This window comes from Elephas maximus, chromosome 19 (assembly GCF_024166365.1).
Source record: "Elephas maximus indicus isolate mEleMax1 chromosome 19, mEleMax1 primary haplotype, whole genome shotgun sequence".
Lineage (NCBI taxonomy): Eukaryota > Metazoa > Chordata > Mammalia > Proboscidea > Elephantidae > Elephas > Elephas maximus.
This window is the reverse complement of record NC_064837.1, coordinates 23,702,653-23,720,791: the sequence shown is the minus strand read 5'-3', so window position 1 is coordinate 23,720,791 and position 18,139 is coordinate 23,702,653. Positions and strand designations below refer to the sequence as shown.

The 18,139-nt window shown below is 38.2% G+C and overlaps 1 protein-coding gene across 2 annotated transcripts in view; it reads left to right on the top strand.

Annotated features, from left to right (window-relative positions):
* NLK (nemo like kinase) overlaps window positions 1-10,484 on the top strand; it is a 184,696-nt gene extending 174,212 nt beyond the window's left edge. The window contains exons 9-11 of one of the 2 annotated variants that reach the window (XM_049861463.1): window positions 4,559-4,757; window positions 5,658-5,751; window positions 8,663-10,484. In XM_049861463.1, the coding sequence (XP_049717420.1) occupies window positions 4,559-4,757; window positions 5,658-5,751; window positions 8,663-8,717 (348 nt within the window). In that variant the 3' untranslated portion in view covers window positions 8,718-10,484. Of the gene's footprint in view, window positions 1-1,600; window positions 4,758-5,657; window positions 5,752-8,662 lie in introns of those variants that run through there. The other variant, XM_049861464.1, reaches the window with a different exon arrangement.
* The last annotated feature ends 7,655 nt before the right edge of the window (window positions 10,485-18,139 follow it).

The following is an 18,139-nucleotide window of genomic DNA, read 5'->3' as shown; positions in this document are numbered from 1 at the left end:
CACGTCAGTTGCCTTTGATACACATTTTCCTACCGTTAACACACATTCTTTAACATTCTCTAAAAAAAACACTTCATGTAAAACTTGCGTATCTTTTTAAAACTGTTTATTGATGGCTAATGAAGAGCTTACATATATCAAAATTATGTGGTCCAGGTAGCCAAAGAATGTTTATTAACTCAGATTAATATTACCCATTGCCGTTGAATTGATTCTGATTAATAGCGAATCCTATAGGACAGAGTAGAACTGTCCCACAGGGTTTCCAAGGAGCAGCCGGTGGATTCGTACTGCCAACCTTTTGGTGAGCAGCCAAGCTCTTAACCACTGTACCACCAGGGCTCCCAAATTAATATTAGTAAGGTCTTAATGTTACCTGAAAATCAGGAAATAAAAATTTACGTTGATACATTAAGTCCTTATGATTTATGTATAGCATTATAAAATCTAATTTTTTTTAGAAGCGCACTGCCTAATACCATTCATCTAATTTAGTTGAACACATAATTTTGCAATTTTATAATCTTAGACAAAATATTAGCTTATCTGACCAATAAAACTCATAGGAAAGAAATTGAAAATAATTAGGCTTTTTGTGAGAAAACAAATAAAAAACATGTATAAGCTAGAATATTGCGCTAGCGTTATTTTTGCAAGGCAGTAAAATATGGAAGAAGACAGATTTTTTTTTTAATTCACAACTGTAGTCATGTACCACATAATGTGTTTGGACAACGCCCAGCCACATAAATGTCCATGGTCCCATAAGGTTATACAGGCAGTCCCTGGATTATAAACGAGTTCCATTCCTAAATCTGTCTTTAAGTCAAATTTGTATGTAAGTCGAAACAGGTGCAGTTCACATCTAACATCAGTTACTCAAATGTTTGTCTTAGCATATGGTGTACCTTCCTATGCATAAAAAACATGAAAGAAACATAGATACACTAAAACATCTAACATAATAATACAACAATAATAATAATTTGATGCGCATCACAAAGTAGTGCCCATTTGTTATTACAAACTACTGTATGTACCTCAAATTTTTAATGTAATAGACTTTACTGGGATTGGTTCATAACTACGGGTCGTATGTAAGTTGGATGTTCATAACCTGTAAGTTGGATGTATACAACGATGTTTACACAACTTCCAAACCACATAACATCCTACTTAACAGAACGTATCGTGAACGTTGATTCATGACTGTATTAAATCAGACTATAAGTAATCCCCGACTTACAACATATTCGAGTTATGATGAACAGCACTTACAACCATCGTTTTTTGTTTTTTATATCCTATCGTTAGTAAATGTACTACATCCAGTGTTGCAATGCGTAATTTGTCGATGTTATCATTCTTATGCCAGCCCCCAAAGACAAATAAAGATCAGATTTATAAAGATTTATAAAGATACTGATAATAAAAGACAGCAGTGAAACTAAAAAATGAGATATTTGACTTACATTAGAACTGACAAATGAGTCATTGGAACGTAAGTCGAGTACTACCTGTAATTCATCCAAAGAATCATCTTGCATAGGAATATCACATGGCCTCTTTTTCTTATATAGTTATATGTTTTTGTTGTTAGGTGCCATCAAGTCACTGCCAACTCTTAGTGACCCCATGTGACAGAGCAGAACTGCCCCGTAGAGTTTTTTTGGCCATTATCTTTATGGAAGCAGATCACCAAGTCTGTCCCGCAGAGCCACTAGGTGGGTTCAAACTGCCAACCTTTTGGTTACCAGTTGAGCACTTTACCGTTTGTACCACCAGGGCTCCTTATGTAATAAGAGATACTAAAACTTTTTTTTATTTGTGCTTTAGGTGAAAGTTTACAGAGCAAATTGGTTTCTCATTAAACGATACACAAATTGTTTTGTGACATTGATTACCAACCCCGCGGTGTGTCAGCACTCTCCTCTTCTTGACCTTGGGTTCCCCACCTCCATTCATCCAGTTTTCCTGTCCCTTCCTGCTTTCTCGTCTTGGTTTTTGGACTGGTGTGCCCATTTAGTCTTGTATACATTGTTGAGCTATGTGTGTTATCGTTTGTTTTATAGGCCTGTCTAATCTTTGGCTGAAGGGTGAGCTTCATTACTGAGTTAGAAGGGTGTCCGGGGGCCATACTGTCAGGGTTTCTCCAGTCTCTGTCAGACCAGTAAGTCTGGTCTTTTTTTGTGAGCTAGAATTTTGTTCTACATTTTACCCCCGCTCTGTCTGGGACCCTCTATCATGATCCCTGTCAAGGCAGTCAGAGATGGTATCCAGGCACCATCTAGTTGTGCTGGACTCCGTCTGGTAGAGGCTGTGGCAGTTGTGGTCCAGTGGTCCTTTGGACTAACCTTGCCTGTTTCTTTGTTTTTGTTCATTCTCCTTTGCTCCAGATGGGCTAGAAAACCAAACCCGTTGCTGTCGAGTCAATTGCAACCATAGTGACCCTATAAGACCGAGTAGAACTGCCCCATAGGGTTTCCAAGGAGTGGCTGGTGGATTCAAACTGCCAACCTCTTGGTTAGCAACCATAGCTCTTAACCACTATGCCTTCAGGGGTCCTAAAATTTTTAATTGTTTAAGGAACCATTGATTTGTTTAGAGAAATAAAAGAAAGCTGACCATTGCAGCCAGGAATTTGGTATACTTTTTGTTCAAAAGCTTCTCTTAAGTAAAACACTTTAGTGGAACTCATATTGGTGTACACACAAAATACAAACACAGACCAGGCTATATTAATGGTTAGGAAAACACCAAAAACTTTCCAACCCTGCATTCTCAAATTTTCAGGAAATATCAGAATCCTCGGAGCCCTGGTGGTGTAGTGATTAAGAGTTCGGTTGCTAACCAAAAGGTCGGCAGTTTGAATCCACCAGTGGCTCCTTGGAAATCCTATGGGGCAGTTCTGCTCTCTCCTATAGGGTCACTGTGAGTCGGAATCAATTTGACAGCAACAGGTTTGTTAGAATTCTCAAATAAACAAAGAAAGCTACCCGGGAACCCATTTCTAGCTGCAGGTGGCAGCTGACAGGGACCCAATCTCTGTCATCTGCCACTTGACAGAAATGGTCAGATGATAAAATTAAAACCCAGATTCCATCATTGGCTGCCACCAATGTGGACACAGTCAGGCATGCTCAGTTGGAAACAGAAGTAGATCAGCAAGAATCAGATTTACTGTGCAAAAACCAGAGCACTCAATCACAGTACGTGAGACTGACCCACGGAACTAAGGGGAAGGCAGCTGAGAGGACCAGAGGGGCCCAGGGCTGGGTGGGGAGGACTGTCAGCCTACTCAGATTTTCTTGGCTCCTACGGTAGAACTTGATCCCAGGGGAACCTCCAGAAATGGCAGTCCAAGGAAGACTCAGGCTTATTTAAAAAAAGGAAAGAAAAAGTTTACTGGCCAGGAGTGTGCAAGGAAGTCAAACTCCAGAAAGGCTACGTCACCAAATACAAACCACGCAGGTATTAAAAGAAAAAAAACAAGGTTATCAAGTCTGTTTCTGGTGAATAAACAGCAGCTTTCTTTTGTGAATAAAGTTCACTACATGCCTTTTAACGTCGGCATAGCAAAAATCAGAGATAAAATGGTTTTTTAGGGGATCCAGGCTTATGGAAAATATTTAACATTTTATTCTTTGAGGGATCAGAACCAGTCAGGATGACCCAGTTATTTTTAGCTTATTTAAGAGTACAAAGAGGTCGTGTGTGTGTGTGTGTGTGTGTGTGTGTGTGTGTGTGTGTGGTGTGTAATGTGAAATGCATGATGTTGGAAGTAAGGCAAGTGTCAGTTTTTGTTCTCTCTACAATTGAGTCCCTCTTTACATCCTTTAAAAGCTACTTTCTCTCAGCCCACTGAGCTAAAAAGGGGGGCACTTTTCAAATTTTTTTAAATGAAATAATGAGTTCAAAAAATATTTATGGTTTATGAAACCTGAAACTAGTACATCAGGTATTCTGATCCAAAGTGCCAGGAAACCACAGGCATGGACTAGACTCCATGATATTCAGACTGAGCTGGGTATCAGTAAATGGCATTCAGACCACTACATGCTGTCTTGCTCACTCCACCAGCTTCTAGATATGCTTTGGCCTTATGTTTGGTATTCTAAAAGAAGAAAAGTCTCAAGGAGCTTTTTAAAATTGCCACCATAATCTCTTCTAAATGCTGGGACATATTTAGAAAATACAGGCTGTTACTTAGAATGTAAACTTACCCCTTCAAAGCACTGCATTTTTAAATGTCATGATGTTTGTCTTTTTTTCCTCTGTATACATCCATTTCAAGGTAGGAACTTTTCAGATTTTTAGCGGGAAAGCACTTCTCGGTGCTTTATGGTGGTAGATGGTAACGGGTTTGCCGTCCTAAGTCAGGTGCTCCCTCTGCTGTTATGTTATCCACCTCTAAATTCAGTTATCCCTCTCTACATAGGATGTGCTGTAAATTACATATGAGCTGTGGAAAGCAGTTACTGTGTCTTGTGAAAGATCCTGTGTGGACAGTCATGTTTATCTGTAATGTTGATGTGCTGGTCTCTAAATTTGATTTCAGTCCAAAAGAATATCCGCTAAGGATGCCTTAGCCCACCCCTACCTAGATGAAGGGCGACTACGATATCACACATGTATGTGTAAATGTTGCTTTTCCACCTCTACTGGAAGAGTTTATACCAGTGACTTTGAGCCCGTCACCAATCCCAAATTTGATGACACTTTTGAGAAGAACCTCAGTTCTGTTCGACAGGTGAAAGGTGAGTATCTCTATTGGTCTTTGGCCAGGCAGGATGACTAGTAGCATATTCCATTATTTGGTCCTGAAGGCCTGAGATCTGGATGGTGACCAAAGTTCCTGTATATATTTAATTTATAACCTTGTATGTAGCTGTTTGTCCAGGGCATATATGCGAAAACTGTAAGCGTTATAAAAATGCTGATTTAATATTATATCCAGGTGAAAGTCAGGCAGAGGAATGTATATTCTTGTTTTCAAAGATGACTTATTTAGTGAGTGTGAATCAAAATATATTTAATGTGTATTCATTCAATATGATATCACTGAATGAAATATATTGGAATTCTTTTTTATATAACATGCAAAGTTTAAAAAAGGATGAAGATTCACTAAAAGGAATCATTTCTTGGATAATGATAAGAGAAAGAAACTTCTGGCAGTTTGCCATTATAAAATGTCCTGATGTAATCTCATATTGGGGTGGAATGGGGGTTACTGACAGCCAAAATTCTGAATGCATCTACTCTAAGATATCTTAGAAGAGATCCCCAAAGAAACCAGTCCAGAGCTGTGTACTTAAACACCACCTGAGGTTTTTAAGTGATTTTTTAAAAAAGACAGTAATCACTCATTGTGCCAATCCTGAGGAGTCACCCTCAAATTTATCAACCATTCTACCCTTCTTACTGACGGGCTTCCAATCAGTGTTATGCCACCTTTGAGGGGTTTTTTTCCCTGTGCTTGGCAACAGCTGTCATTTTGGTTTCAGGAAAGTTCACCTGAATTCTGCCTGATAGATGACTTGTGTGTTTAACGAAACCAGCAGGAAATGCTGTTTATGCTGGCTAGAGTTAGTGGAATCCACTGCTTCCAGGCCTACAGATGGACAAGGATTACATGATGTTTGTTTTCTCCACAGAAATTATTCACCAGTTCATTCTGGAACAGCAGAAAGGAAACAGAGTGCCTCTCTGCATCAACCCTCAGTCTGCTGCTTTTAAGAGCTTTATTAGGTAACTACATGAATGTGGCTCTAACACTGCTGGTAGAATTAAAAGGACGCCGTTTTGATTTTGCTGTTCAGCATATTTCCGTTTTTATTCAGAGTAGATAGCACAGATAAAAGGTCCAACAGAAAATTTCCGTTATGAGCTTTGGCTTTAGTCAAAAGCATACACCCACTCCTCACTTGTTGACATGGTTAGGTTCCAAAGACAGGTCGTTAATGCGAAAACCTGCCTTGTACAAAAATGGAGGCTTTTTTTTTTTTGTCTCTCTTTTCATACCATCCATTTGTCTGATTTTTTTTATTTAGAAAATGTAGACATAATAACAGCTAAGATTTACTCACGTGCTCCTCACCGTGATTATTCCTCTGCGGAGAAGGAGGCTTGGAGGAGACCAAGCTGGATAAAGCCAGGCTATGTGACTGACTAGAAGGTCCACTTCACCTTCTTCCTGTGCTGAGTCAGGGCTTCACTTTTACCCCTGCAAGCCCTGCATTCAGGATCCAGGAGCCTGCCCTGCCCTCTGGGCCTGGCGAGTCACCAAGGCTCAAGGCTTCCTGCAAGAGCCCTGGGAGCCTGGCTCCACACCTGGCCCCACCAAGAGGGAGGCTTCAGGCCCACTTCCGCTCACTTTGGGATGTCATTAAATTTGCAGACATTTCTTCAAACCCTCTCTGATGCCTCTTTCTTTCCTCCCCACCCCACAGCAGTTTTGAGCTGCAGGACCTCAGGCAGCATAGGAACTGGGAACCTAGAGCAGGCTTCTGCTGGCTCGGTGCTGCCTACCTGCGGGGAGGCTGTGGCCTAGGAGTAGGCCAGCCCTGCCCCCCACAGCAGCTGGATGTAGCGCCCCCACCAGCAGGAGGGAGTGAAGAGCATGGGGCAGCAGGGTCCAGCTTCCCAGAGGCCACCTCAAGGGAGGGGATGCTCTGCAGCCATTGCCGCCACCCCCACTGCTTCATTAATAATCGGATAGTTGAATTTTTACCGTTGTTTACGTGTGAAATGTCGGATAAGGAGAGAGTGGATAAGTTAGGAGTAGGTGTATTAAAAATCTAAGCATCAGTATACACTGTCTAGAGAACACGCCAGTTCACTGCGGGTGCTGAGGTAGATGTTTTTCCCAGGCGACCACTGTGCTGTCTGATGTGTACCTGGGAACCCTCCCGCACCAGGATATAGCAGCCACCTGCCCTGGAGTTAGGTCATCTCGGGTCCTACCGCATCCCTGCCCCTATACTAATAACTGCAAGCAAGAAAATCATTTCCTTACAGGTGGACTGCTGGTGTGGCCTATTCAGAGGCAAAACAACAGGTTTATTGGTTAAAGAACTGTTAACCTACTTTGGATCCTGGTCTTTGTTCTCTCCTTTTCTTGATCTCTTTTCTCCTAATTCCTATAGCAATCAGGGTCCAGTTAGCAGAAAGAAGCCACACCAGTAATATGAACAGGGAAAATTTAATAGCAAGAATTATTCACTAGGAAAAAGTGATTAACTACTAAAAGGGATAAAAAGGATCCTGAAGTTCCTGAAGTAACAATTGCAGAGAGCAGCTACTCTCTTTATGCTGGGGAGAGTGAGCAAGGAATTAGTTAAGAACTTAGAAGTCCCCCCAACCCAACCAGGGTTGCCACAGGAACACACAGCCTGAGGGTGGTGAAGAAACTTGCCAAAGGTGTGGAACTGGTCCTTTGAAGAGGCCCTGCTGGATTGCAGAGAAACTTGCCAAAGGGTATGTCGATAAAGCCGGGGGCAAAAAGCACAACCTAACCAGCAAAGGAAGCTTTTTCCTAATGCTAGGCTTTGCAGTGCCCTTCCAGCGCCCTCTATTGACAAAAGGTAGCATCACACCAGGTGGCAAAGGCGAAATGTGTACAGGGGGTCTGGCTCTGGTATCACAAAATAGGGCAAAGAAAGGTGAATTTGAATCTGTGAAGCAATGAATTGATAACGGACACATTCTTCCCCTTTTCTTCTCAGCCTGTCCTTTTTCCCTCTTCTTCACCCCTTCCCCTCACTTCCCTTTTAATATCCTTGATTGAATATATTGAACCAAAGTCAAGATTTTTTGTTTAGAATTTTTAAATCAGGTGGCTTTCATTTTTGTTGTGTATTTTTCTGTATAAAAAAATTAAGTTGCGTTTTTACTTCCCTGTGGTTATAAATTGTTTTACTGTTTTCCTCTCAGAGCCAGTTACTCAGGCATTGGGTGCTTTAGCACCTCTCAGGTGCAAATCATTCCTTATCCCGGGCCCTGGGGAAGCAAAGCAGTTCCACACACACACCCCTCAGGAGTTATAATCTAGTTAGCAACATTAGACAGACACATGGGAGGTGGGGTAGCAACTGATAATATATTTGTTCTACTCAAAATTTGATAGAAGACTCTTAGGAGGCTTGTTCTAAATAGGTCACCAATTAAAGTCACTGTCTTTTGAGAGGCTATATTTAAATGGATAATTCTGCATCCCTTAAGGTTATTTTCCTGATTGTTTGTAGATGATATTATTTCTAATAGCTACCATTTACTCTATGTAGTAGTAGACACTGTACAAATCACTTTATATACATTATCTCATGTATTCCGTGCAATATCCTGTGAGGTAGGCAGCATTGTCCCTTTTCAAATGAGGAAATTTGAGGTTAAAGAACTTGCTCAGTGTCACACAACTACTAAATGACAAGTGGTTTCCAAGCCCGTGTATTAGCCGCTGTACCATATTGCCTCACTGTAGATACGGATCCTGCACTAATGATTTGGAACGAGTTTCACTTTAGAGACGCTAAATGAAAATCCAGGAATCGTGATAACTTTACCGTTTTTTTAAAGGAAGAGAAGAAAACAAGCAGTAGTGAATTGCCCTTTGGCGCATTGTGGCGTTCCACCTAATTTCATCGTGTCCTTTTTCTCCTAGTTCCACTGTTGCTCAGCCGTCTGAGATGCCCCCATCTCCTCTGGTGTGGGAGTGACGGTGGAAGATAATGTACTACTGAAGATGTAATGTAGCTTTCCACTGGAGTCTGGGATTTGCAATTCTGGAGGTTAATCATGCTTGTACTGTAATTTTACTAATGAAGTTTTAAATTAACAACCACTACTTGTATGATATGAATAATATTTAGAAATGTTACTAGACTTTTAATCTTGTAAAGTGGTTGTGCTTTTAGAAACATATTTTACCCAGAGTTGCACATGTTTTATGAATTCAGTGCAGCTGTTATGGCTCACCTCAGAACAGAAGAGAATTGAACCAAATTTGGGAGTTTGGGGTTTTGTGTTTTTCTTTTTTTTTTAATGAAGTGAGGTTGTTCACACACACACACACACAGGACAGTCATACGTTTTGATATTTGAGCCATTCCTGAAGATCTGGGGTATTCTAAAACTAAAGAATCTAGAGACTTTGCCTGCGACCAATCATGGAGCCACGTGAGCTGATCGTGGCTGCACCTTGGGGGTAGGGGGTAGGGGCATGCCACCTAATGATCAAGCCCTATAATTAGCTTCATTAGAGCCGTGACGGTGATGTGTGCTGTCTAAAATCAAATGTTGTGGGTAGAGAGAATGAGTTTGTGACTAGGAGAGACTAAACTTTTTTTTTTCCTTACCCAGTATAAATATATATATATATATTTAATCTATTTTTATTAGAAGTTTTTCTGCTCTTTCTTACATAAAAGAACCCCAAGGCATGCATCTTTCATGTGTGTAAATAATTCATTTCTGGGCTAATTTCAAAAAGAATCCTAACATTGCTGTATAGAGAGAGAACTAGCTTGCACATTTTAGGTCTGTGAAATTTTGTGAGACTTTTCCTGCACTGGACAGTTAAAAAAAAAAAAAAAAATTTGAAAAAAAAAAAAGACAAAAACAAATTAAAAAAAAAATTAAAGTCACAAAAAGAAAAAAAAAGGCACATAGGGAAATATGTCAAATGTGTTTGTGTCCTTAGGCAAAGCTGTGGGAGTCTTGAAATGTCACAGTAGTAAATAACTTATTACTTTTTGACAAATTTCTTTTTTCTGTTGAAACACTGAATTCTTCTGTGCATATGTATATATGAATACAAATTGAAGGCCTCTACCTCCTGGAGTTATACAACTTGGCTTGTTTACCTCCACATGCTGATGATGGTTATTTTTTTTTTTTTTTTAAGTTCAGTGTGGAGACTTGAAACTTGAATGTCCCTTCCAACTTTTATATTAAAAAAAAAAAAAAGACAAGAAAATTGAAGATCGTTTTTCACCTGTACAAGGAATACTAATGGATCGTCTTAAAATTGGTCTAGGAAAAAACCTTGGTGTGTGTTATGGACAATTAACTGTTAAAGTTATTGTAAGTTATCTGTATTTAGCAGAGATTTTCATCTTGAGTGATCTGAGCTGAATTTGAAGACTATTAATAAGTTATGTTTGGAAGTTTTAACTTCAATGAAGTAATTATTTGCTGTGAAAGAAACAAACATTGAATTACTAAACAAAGATGGTGCAATATCTTTGTTTTTTTTTTATGAGGCTCCTGAGAATCAACCCAACTGAAGCATTTCAATTCACTTGAATGAGAAACGTGTTTAGTATCAAAAGAGCCCAAGAAGACACTGGTGTGAAAGGTACAATCTCAGAGGTTGGTCAATTACCATGGCACACTTACTGGTCACTTTGTACAATGTAGATTTGAAGTACAGTGGTGAAAACATTAAATGTGACATTTGAAAAAAAATGTGTCATCTATGTTATTTCAATTCCTTTCCTTTGTTTCCTCTTCAGTACAGCTTGTTTCCTGACTTGGCAATGTTTTGAGACATTTCCCTATTTATATTTCCATTTTGATATTTGAGGAACTAAGTTTTACGTATTTTTTAAAAATCTCTGCAGAAACCTTAGATTGCCAGAAAACAGGTTAAAAACTTAGTTAACTGATGTCAAAGACAGTATGATTTGTATATACAATTTAGAAGTCTTTCTAGACCTCAGCTTCTCTCATCCAGTCAGTCGTCTTTTTTTTTTTTTTTCTTTAAGCAAAGAATCCCATTTTCAAAAATGTAGAATTTCTAAAGCTAGTGTGGACAAGCCAGGACTGTAATCAGCTATAATTTGTTTGCAGTTTAATTGCAGTATGAAGTATGTAATAATACATTAAGAACCCAGAAAACGGAGACAACCTCTTGTAGTGGCTCATATGGTTTGAAATGAATTTTTATTTTGTTTTTCCTTTATAGTATGTCATTTAAAATGTTACTTTTATGTTAAGATAAAACTATATTGAAGAACAGAATGCAAAGTTTGCATCAGTTTTGAAATTAAGACAGCTTATTTCCTACTGTGCTCTCAGATCTCTGGGGGTGTTAATTAACTCTCCGGAAAAGATGAGTGTTTATCCCATGCCGAGCCATGTGTTAAACTCTTCAGGAACATCACCATGTCCTCTGGAAGCTGCCCTTTACTAGTAAAGCCTGAACAGCGTGGCAGTAAGTGGGCACTTTAGAGTCTGCTTTGCAGTATTCTACTCGCTACTTCTCCTTCCTTAACCCTTTGGTGACCCAGTTATTTTCTGCTTTGAGTGTTTGTTGATACAAAGTCTTTTCACTAATGGAAGCGTGCTGACTGAATCATTGAGTGTGTCTGAATTTTTGGTAGATATTAGGGATTTTGATCTTGTTGCCCCCTCCCACAAGCCAACGCAAAGTGTTGAGTGGTACATATGAAGTACCACTAGTTATACCCAAGTCCCCACCGGAATCTACTGGCACATATGTGTAACAAATAAAAATTTTCAAAATTTCTATTTTTCCTACCGAAAATTCAGACACCTCATATAACTCCCTGTAAAAACAGTAATTTACAGTGCACGTCCATTTCTTTGGTTTCAAACAGTCCTAAAGGCCTCTGCTGAGAATATTTAATGCAGTCGTACAGCAGCTTCCCAGGCTGAAGAAGTTCATGGTCGCTGTACTGCTGGGCACAAAAGGGTTAAATAGTCTTTCCTTGGCCTCTGTGTTACCAATCTTTTTTTCCCTTTTTCTCAGGCCACAACTCTCTCCCTCATGGGAATGTAATCCTCAAATCTTCGTGTTTTTCATTTCTGGCTTCTCTTCATACTCAAACTAATGGTTCTTAATCTTCATTACACATTAGAATGGCCTGAAGGACTTTTAGGACTCCCAGTGCTGGATTAGAATCTCTGGAGAAAGGATTAGACATATATATATATATTTTTTTTTTTTTTTAAGTTCTCTAGTTGATTCCAATATGCAGTCAAGATTGAGATCCACTGCCATCTTAGGCTACCTCATCTACCCCCATGGCCGCAATGACCATAAGAGAATGACCCGCATCTCTCATCTTTATGCCCAGATTTCTTTACTAGGTGCCAACTGGAAATTTCTACTTGGGTATCTCATAGGAACCTCAAACATGTCAATAATGAAATAATTTTCTTCCCCCACAACTTTACTGTTACTATTTCTTAATCATTTTTCTCAGTTCCTCCTTCTGGCTCTTTTCTTTTCCCCTTCCTGATCTAGCCCAGACTAGCAAATGGTTGAGGCTTAACTGGCCAAGTCATCCTTAGGATTTTATGCAGAATTATGGAAGAGAAGGGAGGTATGAATATGGTGGAAGGGGGTGGGGGGCTCGAGCAGAGTTGCGAGCTGGCCCAAGCTGTAGCTCCCTCTCTGTTCACATTGGCACCTGGTACCAAGGTGGTGCTCTTGGAAACACAATACCAGGTTTTTCTTTTTTTGGTGGGTGAGATGGAAGACAATGACTCAGATTAGAGTACTCCATCTACTCCCCAACCCTCAATCCTGGGCCTCAGCTTCACCATCCACCCAGTTACATAAGCCAGAAAGAGAGTCCTCCACACTCCCACCTTAACTCCAAAATTCACGTATATTTTGCATTCTCTTCTTTAATATATTTTTATTTTAATATAAAGCTAATGTTTTAAATGACATACTGTAAAGGAAAAACAGAATTAAAATTCCTCGATTAATGAGCTAGATGCTATTGAGTCTTATTTTTTGTTTTGGGAATTGTAGCTGAATCGAAGACACTGATTTTACTTATTGGATTGGACATCCAGTTTCTCCTATTTTAATATAAAATATTTTGAGAATCAAGCACGTAAGTGGCAACTTTTATTTCCCTACACTTTTCTTAAGAGTTTTATCAGCGTGTGAACAATGCCCAGACACTTGGGAAAAAGCGGTAAATTCCAATGTTTTTCAGGTTACTGTTCGTAGCATGCTTTGGGAAGTGGGCCTTCTTGCTAAGAGGTCAGTGTTTATGTCATGTAGCAGACTTAAGAAGTCTTTGATCCGGTGGTCACTCTCCTGTCTCAGAGAAACCAAAGCGTTCTGAGTAAACAAAGATTGATTTATTTTGGTACTACTACTAAGTTTTCATCATTCTCACAAGCAACTGTGTTTATCCAGTTCTTAATTACAGCAGTTTTATCATTTACTTTCTTTTTTGTAAAGAAACAGTTTTACCTTAGAGTTGTTAAGAGTGTTTATCCTTCAAAAGAAAAATCTCTTATATACGAGGATCTGGCAAGCCATTTTTTCAAAACTTTATTTTTTTGAATTGGTAATACATAAATGTGAATGTATTACCAATTCAAAATGTAAACCGTTTCCAGTTTTGTGGATCATTCCAGAAATACTCTACGTAATCAAGCTTGTGCTTTTTTATGTGAATGATAGAATACATGTACACTGTCCTGCATCTTGCTTTTTTCCTTTCATATATATAGATTGTTCCACACAAGTACACAGAGAGCCATCTGATTGCTTTAATTTGAACCCCTTTTTTATTATTAAAATGAACAATAAATATAACTTGAGTGTATTCCCCCTTATCCATGTTTTTGCACTTTGCCATGAAATTTTTTCTGTAAAGACAAATAATTTAAGGTTGAACCAACTAACCAGTTTCCCCCAGGTAAGCCAATGCTCATATGTGTAATAGTACAGATATTTTAAAATTTCCTGTCTTGGTGCAAATTTTCTTAAAATACAGTATTCAGACCACTTTTTAAAAAAAAAAAAAAAAAGGAAACTAACCATTTTTTCACTGAAAAAATCATTTAAGTACACACACTTTTGCGAGGTCCAGATATGGCCCTATCTACTCATTTGTGTATATTTTTCCATTTCATACTGCCTGCCAAAACGCATATCTTGTTGGATAGTTTCAATTATTTTATCACCCAAGGACTTTAAGAATTAACATGTCTTCACATACATATACCTATGGCAAAATAAAGAGTAATAAAATGACCAAATCATCAGTATCCATGCTTTCATCTAACTGTCAAGAATCAGGTTAAGCTGTTGCAGCCAGTTATGTTCATATATCTTTTTCAATACAGTAAAAAGTATCATTTGAACTTTTATCTCTAGCAGTATGGAAGACTAGATAGCCTGAAAACTCTTATTACTGAACACCTAGAAATTCCTGATAAAATATAATAAATATTCTCTTAAATAGCTGAGCTGAATAAAGAAATGGCATTCCTTAGGGACCGAAAAACAAAGAGCCAAGTGAAAAGAAATGAAGCCATTGATTATTTCAAACCACTTGCTGAGCTCTTAGCCACTGCACCACTAAAAACCCAATGCACCACTATGACTCCAAAAATAATAGTAGGTAACTAATTAAAAAAATAATAATAATAATAGCTAATATTAATTGTGTGCCAGACTAAGGGCTCAAGCTGCTAATCAAAAAGTCGGCAGTTTGAATCCACCAGCCACTACTTGGAAACACTATGGGTCAGTTCTACTCTGTTCTATAGGGTCTCTAAGAGTCAATTGACTCGATGGCATTGGGTTTAGTTTTTGTTGTTTTTTTTATGTGCCAGGCATTCCTCTAAATGCTTTACAAATATTAACTTTACAACGATCCTATAATGTGGGTATTATTATTAGCTACATCTTCCAGATGAAGAAACTGAGGCTTAAAGAAGTAACCTGGAACTTGGGCTTGTAACAGCCACATGGCACATAAAAAATCTACCTGGAAGCTTCTAACAGTTTGACCTCAAGATGGGGAAAAAAGCCTCCCACAAGAATTCTTTTTTTTCTTCTTCCTTCCACAAGAATTCTTAACCACAAGTTTCCCTTTGCATGCCATTAGAGTTCAGATTTACATTACCATCAAGACCTGGGAAACTCAAGCCAAGATATTAAAGTAGCCGTCAGTTGGGAGTGCCCTGGTGTGCCTGGCAGAAGCAGACATAAATGCCTTTTCTGCTGATGCAGCCTCACGTTGGGCCTCACGGGATTCCGATAAATGGAGCCCACTCAAATGATGAGGTCACAATCCAAAATTACGAAACACAAGGAAATAAGCCGCTATACATAAGGAACAATTAGAAACTAAGTACTTCAGAATTTAGAGGTATTGGATGCAGAATATAAAAGGATTGTGCTTCAAATACTAAGATATCAAAAAGCCAACCAAGGAATAAAAGTCTGAAATACGATGAGGCAAAATTTTAAAATAAAACATCTACAAATGGACAAAAAAAAAAAGTAATGGAAATTAAAAACAGAATGGCTGAGTTAAACAGCAGATTGTACACAGCTGAAGAAAACAAGTAAATTGAAACTTGAGAAGAAATGACCCCATATACAGCAGAAATACACAGAAACATGGCAAACATAAAAAATGTTAAGAGATATGCAAGAGAGCAAGAAAGGGCTTATCTGTATTAAAGTTGGAGTTCCAGACAATAACGGGTGGGAAAGAGGCAATATTAAATAATAGAATTTCCTAGATTTGATCATAGTTAGGAATCAGATTTAGGAGGCACAACAAATCATAAGCAGGATAGGTAACAGATTATGGAGAAACTACAGAATAACAGAGATCTTGAATGCAAAGAAAAAAACAGATTAAAAAGAACAAATTGAAACTTCTCAAACAGCAACAATGGAAGCCAGAGACAAGAGAATGATATAGTCGAAGTTTTGAGAGGAAATAACTGTTAATTGTAAACTCCTTTTAAGTGCAAAGACATATTTTAAAGATAGTTTCAGAAAACAAAGTTTACTATCAAAGGATTCTCACCATAGGCAATTGTAAAGGATGTACTTCAAGAAGAAGATAAATAAGAGCTAAAAGAAGATCTCCAAATGCAAGAAAGAAAGGTGAATAAAGAAGTTGGTGAACATGTGGGGGAAACTAGGCAGACACTATATAAAACAATAATAATATCTAGTGGGGTGGGGCAGAGTAAAATACAATACATGGGCATTCTTTAAGCTGGGATACACATACCCCTAGAGGTACATACTCTCCAGAAGGCAAGGGTTTTTAAGGAGGTCAAATTCAATGTTTCCTTCTATCTCCATTCTCCTTTCCTTCAGGGTTTTCCTTCCCTGCCTTTCCCTTCACAATCACCATTTTCTCACTTTACAAAAGAAAAGCATACTTCTTACACATCTTGAATATTACTATGGCATGGTGATCCTGGGTGTTAAAGAAATCTCCTGGGTTTGCAAGTAAAGGGACAATTTGAAACATCCCACCATTGGGAGCGAGAACCCCTTGGAAGTAATGCAGAGAGCATTAGGAAAAAATATTGACACTGGGGATACCTGTTTCACCAGGCAACAAATTCATGGCACAGCTCTGCCTATCTTAGAATTAGACTTTAGAATTGAGATGTCCTTTAGGGAGACATGAATAAAGGGAAGCCAGCCTTTTTTCCAGTAGAAGGAGATCTGTTTTGACTGGTTTGCCAGTGAGGACTTTCCAGGTATGTTCCGTGGTAGACATTTCCCATAATTAGAATTAGCCTGAATTTGCAGCCACAAAGTCCGGACAAAAATATATTTAAAGCAAAAGATAATATTTTAAAAATTATTTTAAAAAATTATAACGGCAATATGAAATTAACCATATTTCTATTTTACCAAACTTTTCTAATTTTATCAGGTTAAACAAGAGACCTTTAAACAAGAGTAACAAATTTGATTAAGTCATTTAAATGACTGGGTAATAAATTCTTTTGCAAGTCAGATGGTTTCCTGTCCTTTGCTTTCAACAAAATTAGAGGATGACCTCATCAAGTTGCTAGATGATTTTTCATTAAAAATATTTTTTATGGCCAATCACTGTTATTTTTGGCCTACAGCTCTGAAGGAGTTCAAAGATTGCAGTGGCAGTAGTGTAACAAAACCCATTCCCATTTAAGTATTTATGTCCACAAACAAGTTCTCTCAGCATTTACATCTGTAAAATAAAAGTAGGAAAAGAATTGGTAGTAGATGGAACGTATCTCATTCTAAGAATACTATTTCCCATATACACATAAACTAACTGAGAAAAAAAGAGCAACTCCATTTATCTTAAAAGAAATGCAGACTCAATAAAAATTTGACTTTTTATTGCTGGGGAGTTATTTTTCAAAATGTATATTTTTTGATCAGTTATACACTAGTGATAATTGTAACGAAAACAATACAGAGAATTTAACACCTTAGAGCCTTAGGATCACAAGAAACTTAAATTCCAATTACATTATTTTTGTTGCAGAAAGTGTGACAGAGTCTTCATAAAAGCATAAAATACATTACAATAGGCTAAGGTGATATAAAGGAACAGAAATGTGAGCTCAAGAAGAAAAGCAACAATATAAGAGTTCCGGTTATTGAAAAGGTTACATGTGTTTCAAAAATAAATGATGAAGGATATAAATCACTACGGTATTCAGGAACCACTGGATAAATTTGTGGTAAAAGTATTTAGATGTCAATTTAAAAACATGGTAGGGAGTTAGTTTGTAAACCTTTTAGAGGCTATGAACAAAGGCATTTGAGTACTACTGAAGCAAACAACTGGACAATAATATGTAAGACAGAAGGGGTGATTGGAGGTCAAGCATTGTAAGGTCCTATTGGTTGGGAGGTAAATAGCAGTAGTAATCAAGACTTTAAGTTAAACATGTATCTGAAATTTTAAGAATAACAAATAATAGAACTAGAGTATATAACATCCCATCCAGGCAATGGAAAAGGGGGGAATTTTTTAAACATTCAGTCTAAAAGAAGCAAGTGGGAATCTTTTAAAAAGAATACTGTTGTTAGTTGCCATCACGTCAGCCTCGGACTCAGGGAGACTTCATGTAAACAGAACAAAACTGCCCAGTCCTGCACAGGTCAAATGTGGCCCACCACCTGTTCTTGTAAAGTATTACTGGAACACAACCACATTCATTCATTTATGTATTGTCTATAGCTGCTTTCACACGACCAATGGCTGAGTTGAGTAGTTGCTACAGAGAATATTCGGCCCCCAAAGCTCAAAATATTTACCATATGGCTTTTTACAGAAAAAGTTTGCCAACCCACCCTCTAGTATATAATGTTGGTAGGTGCCAT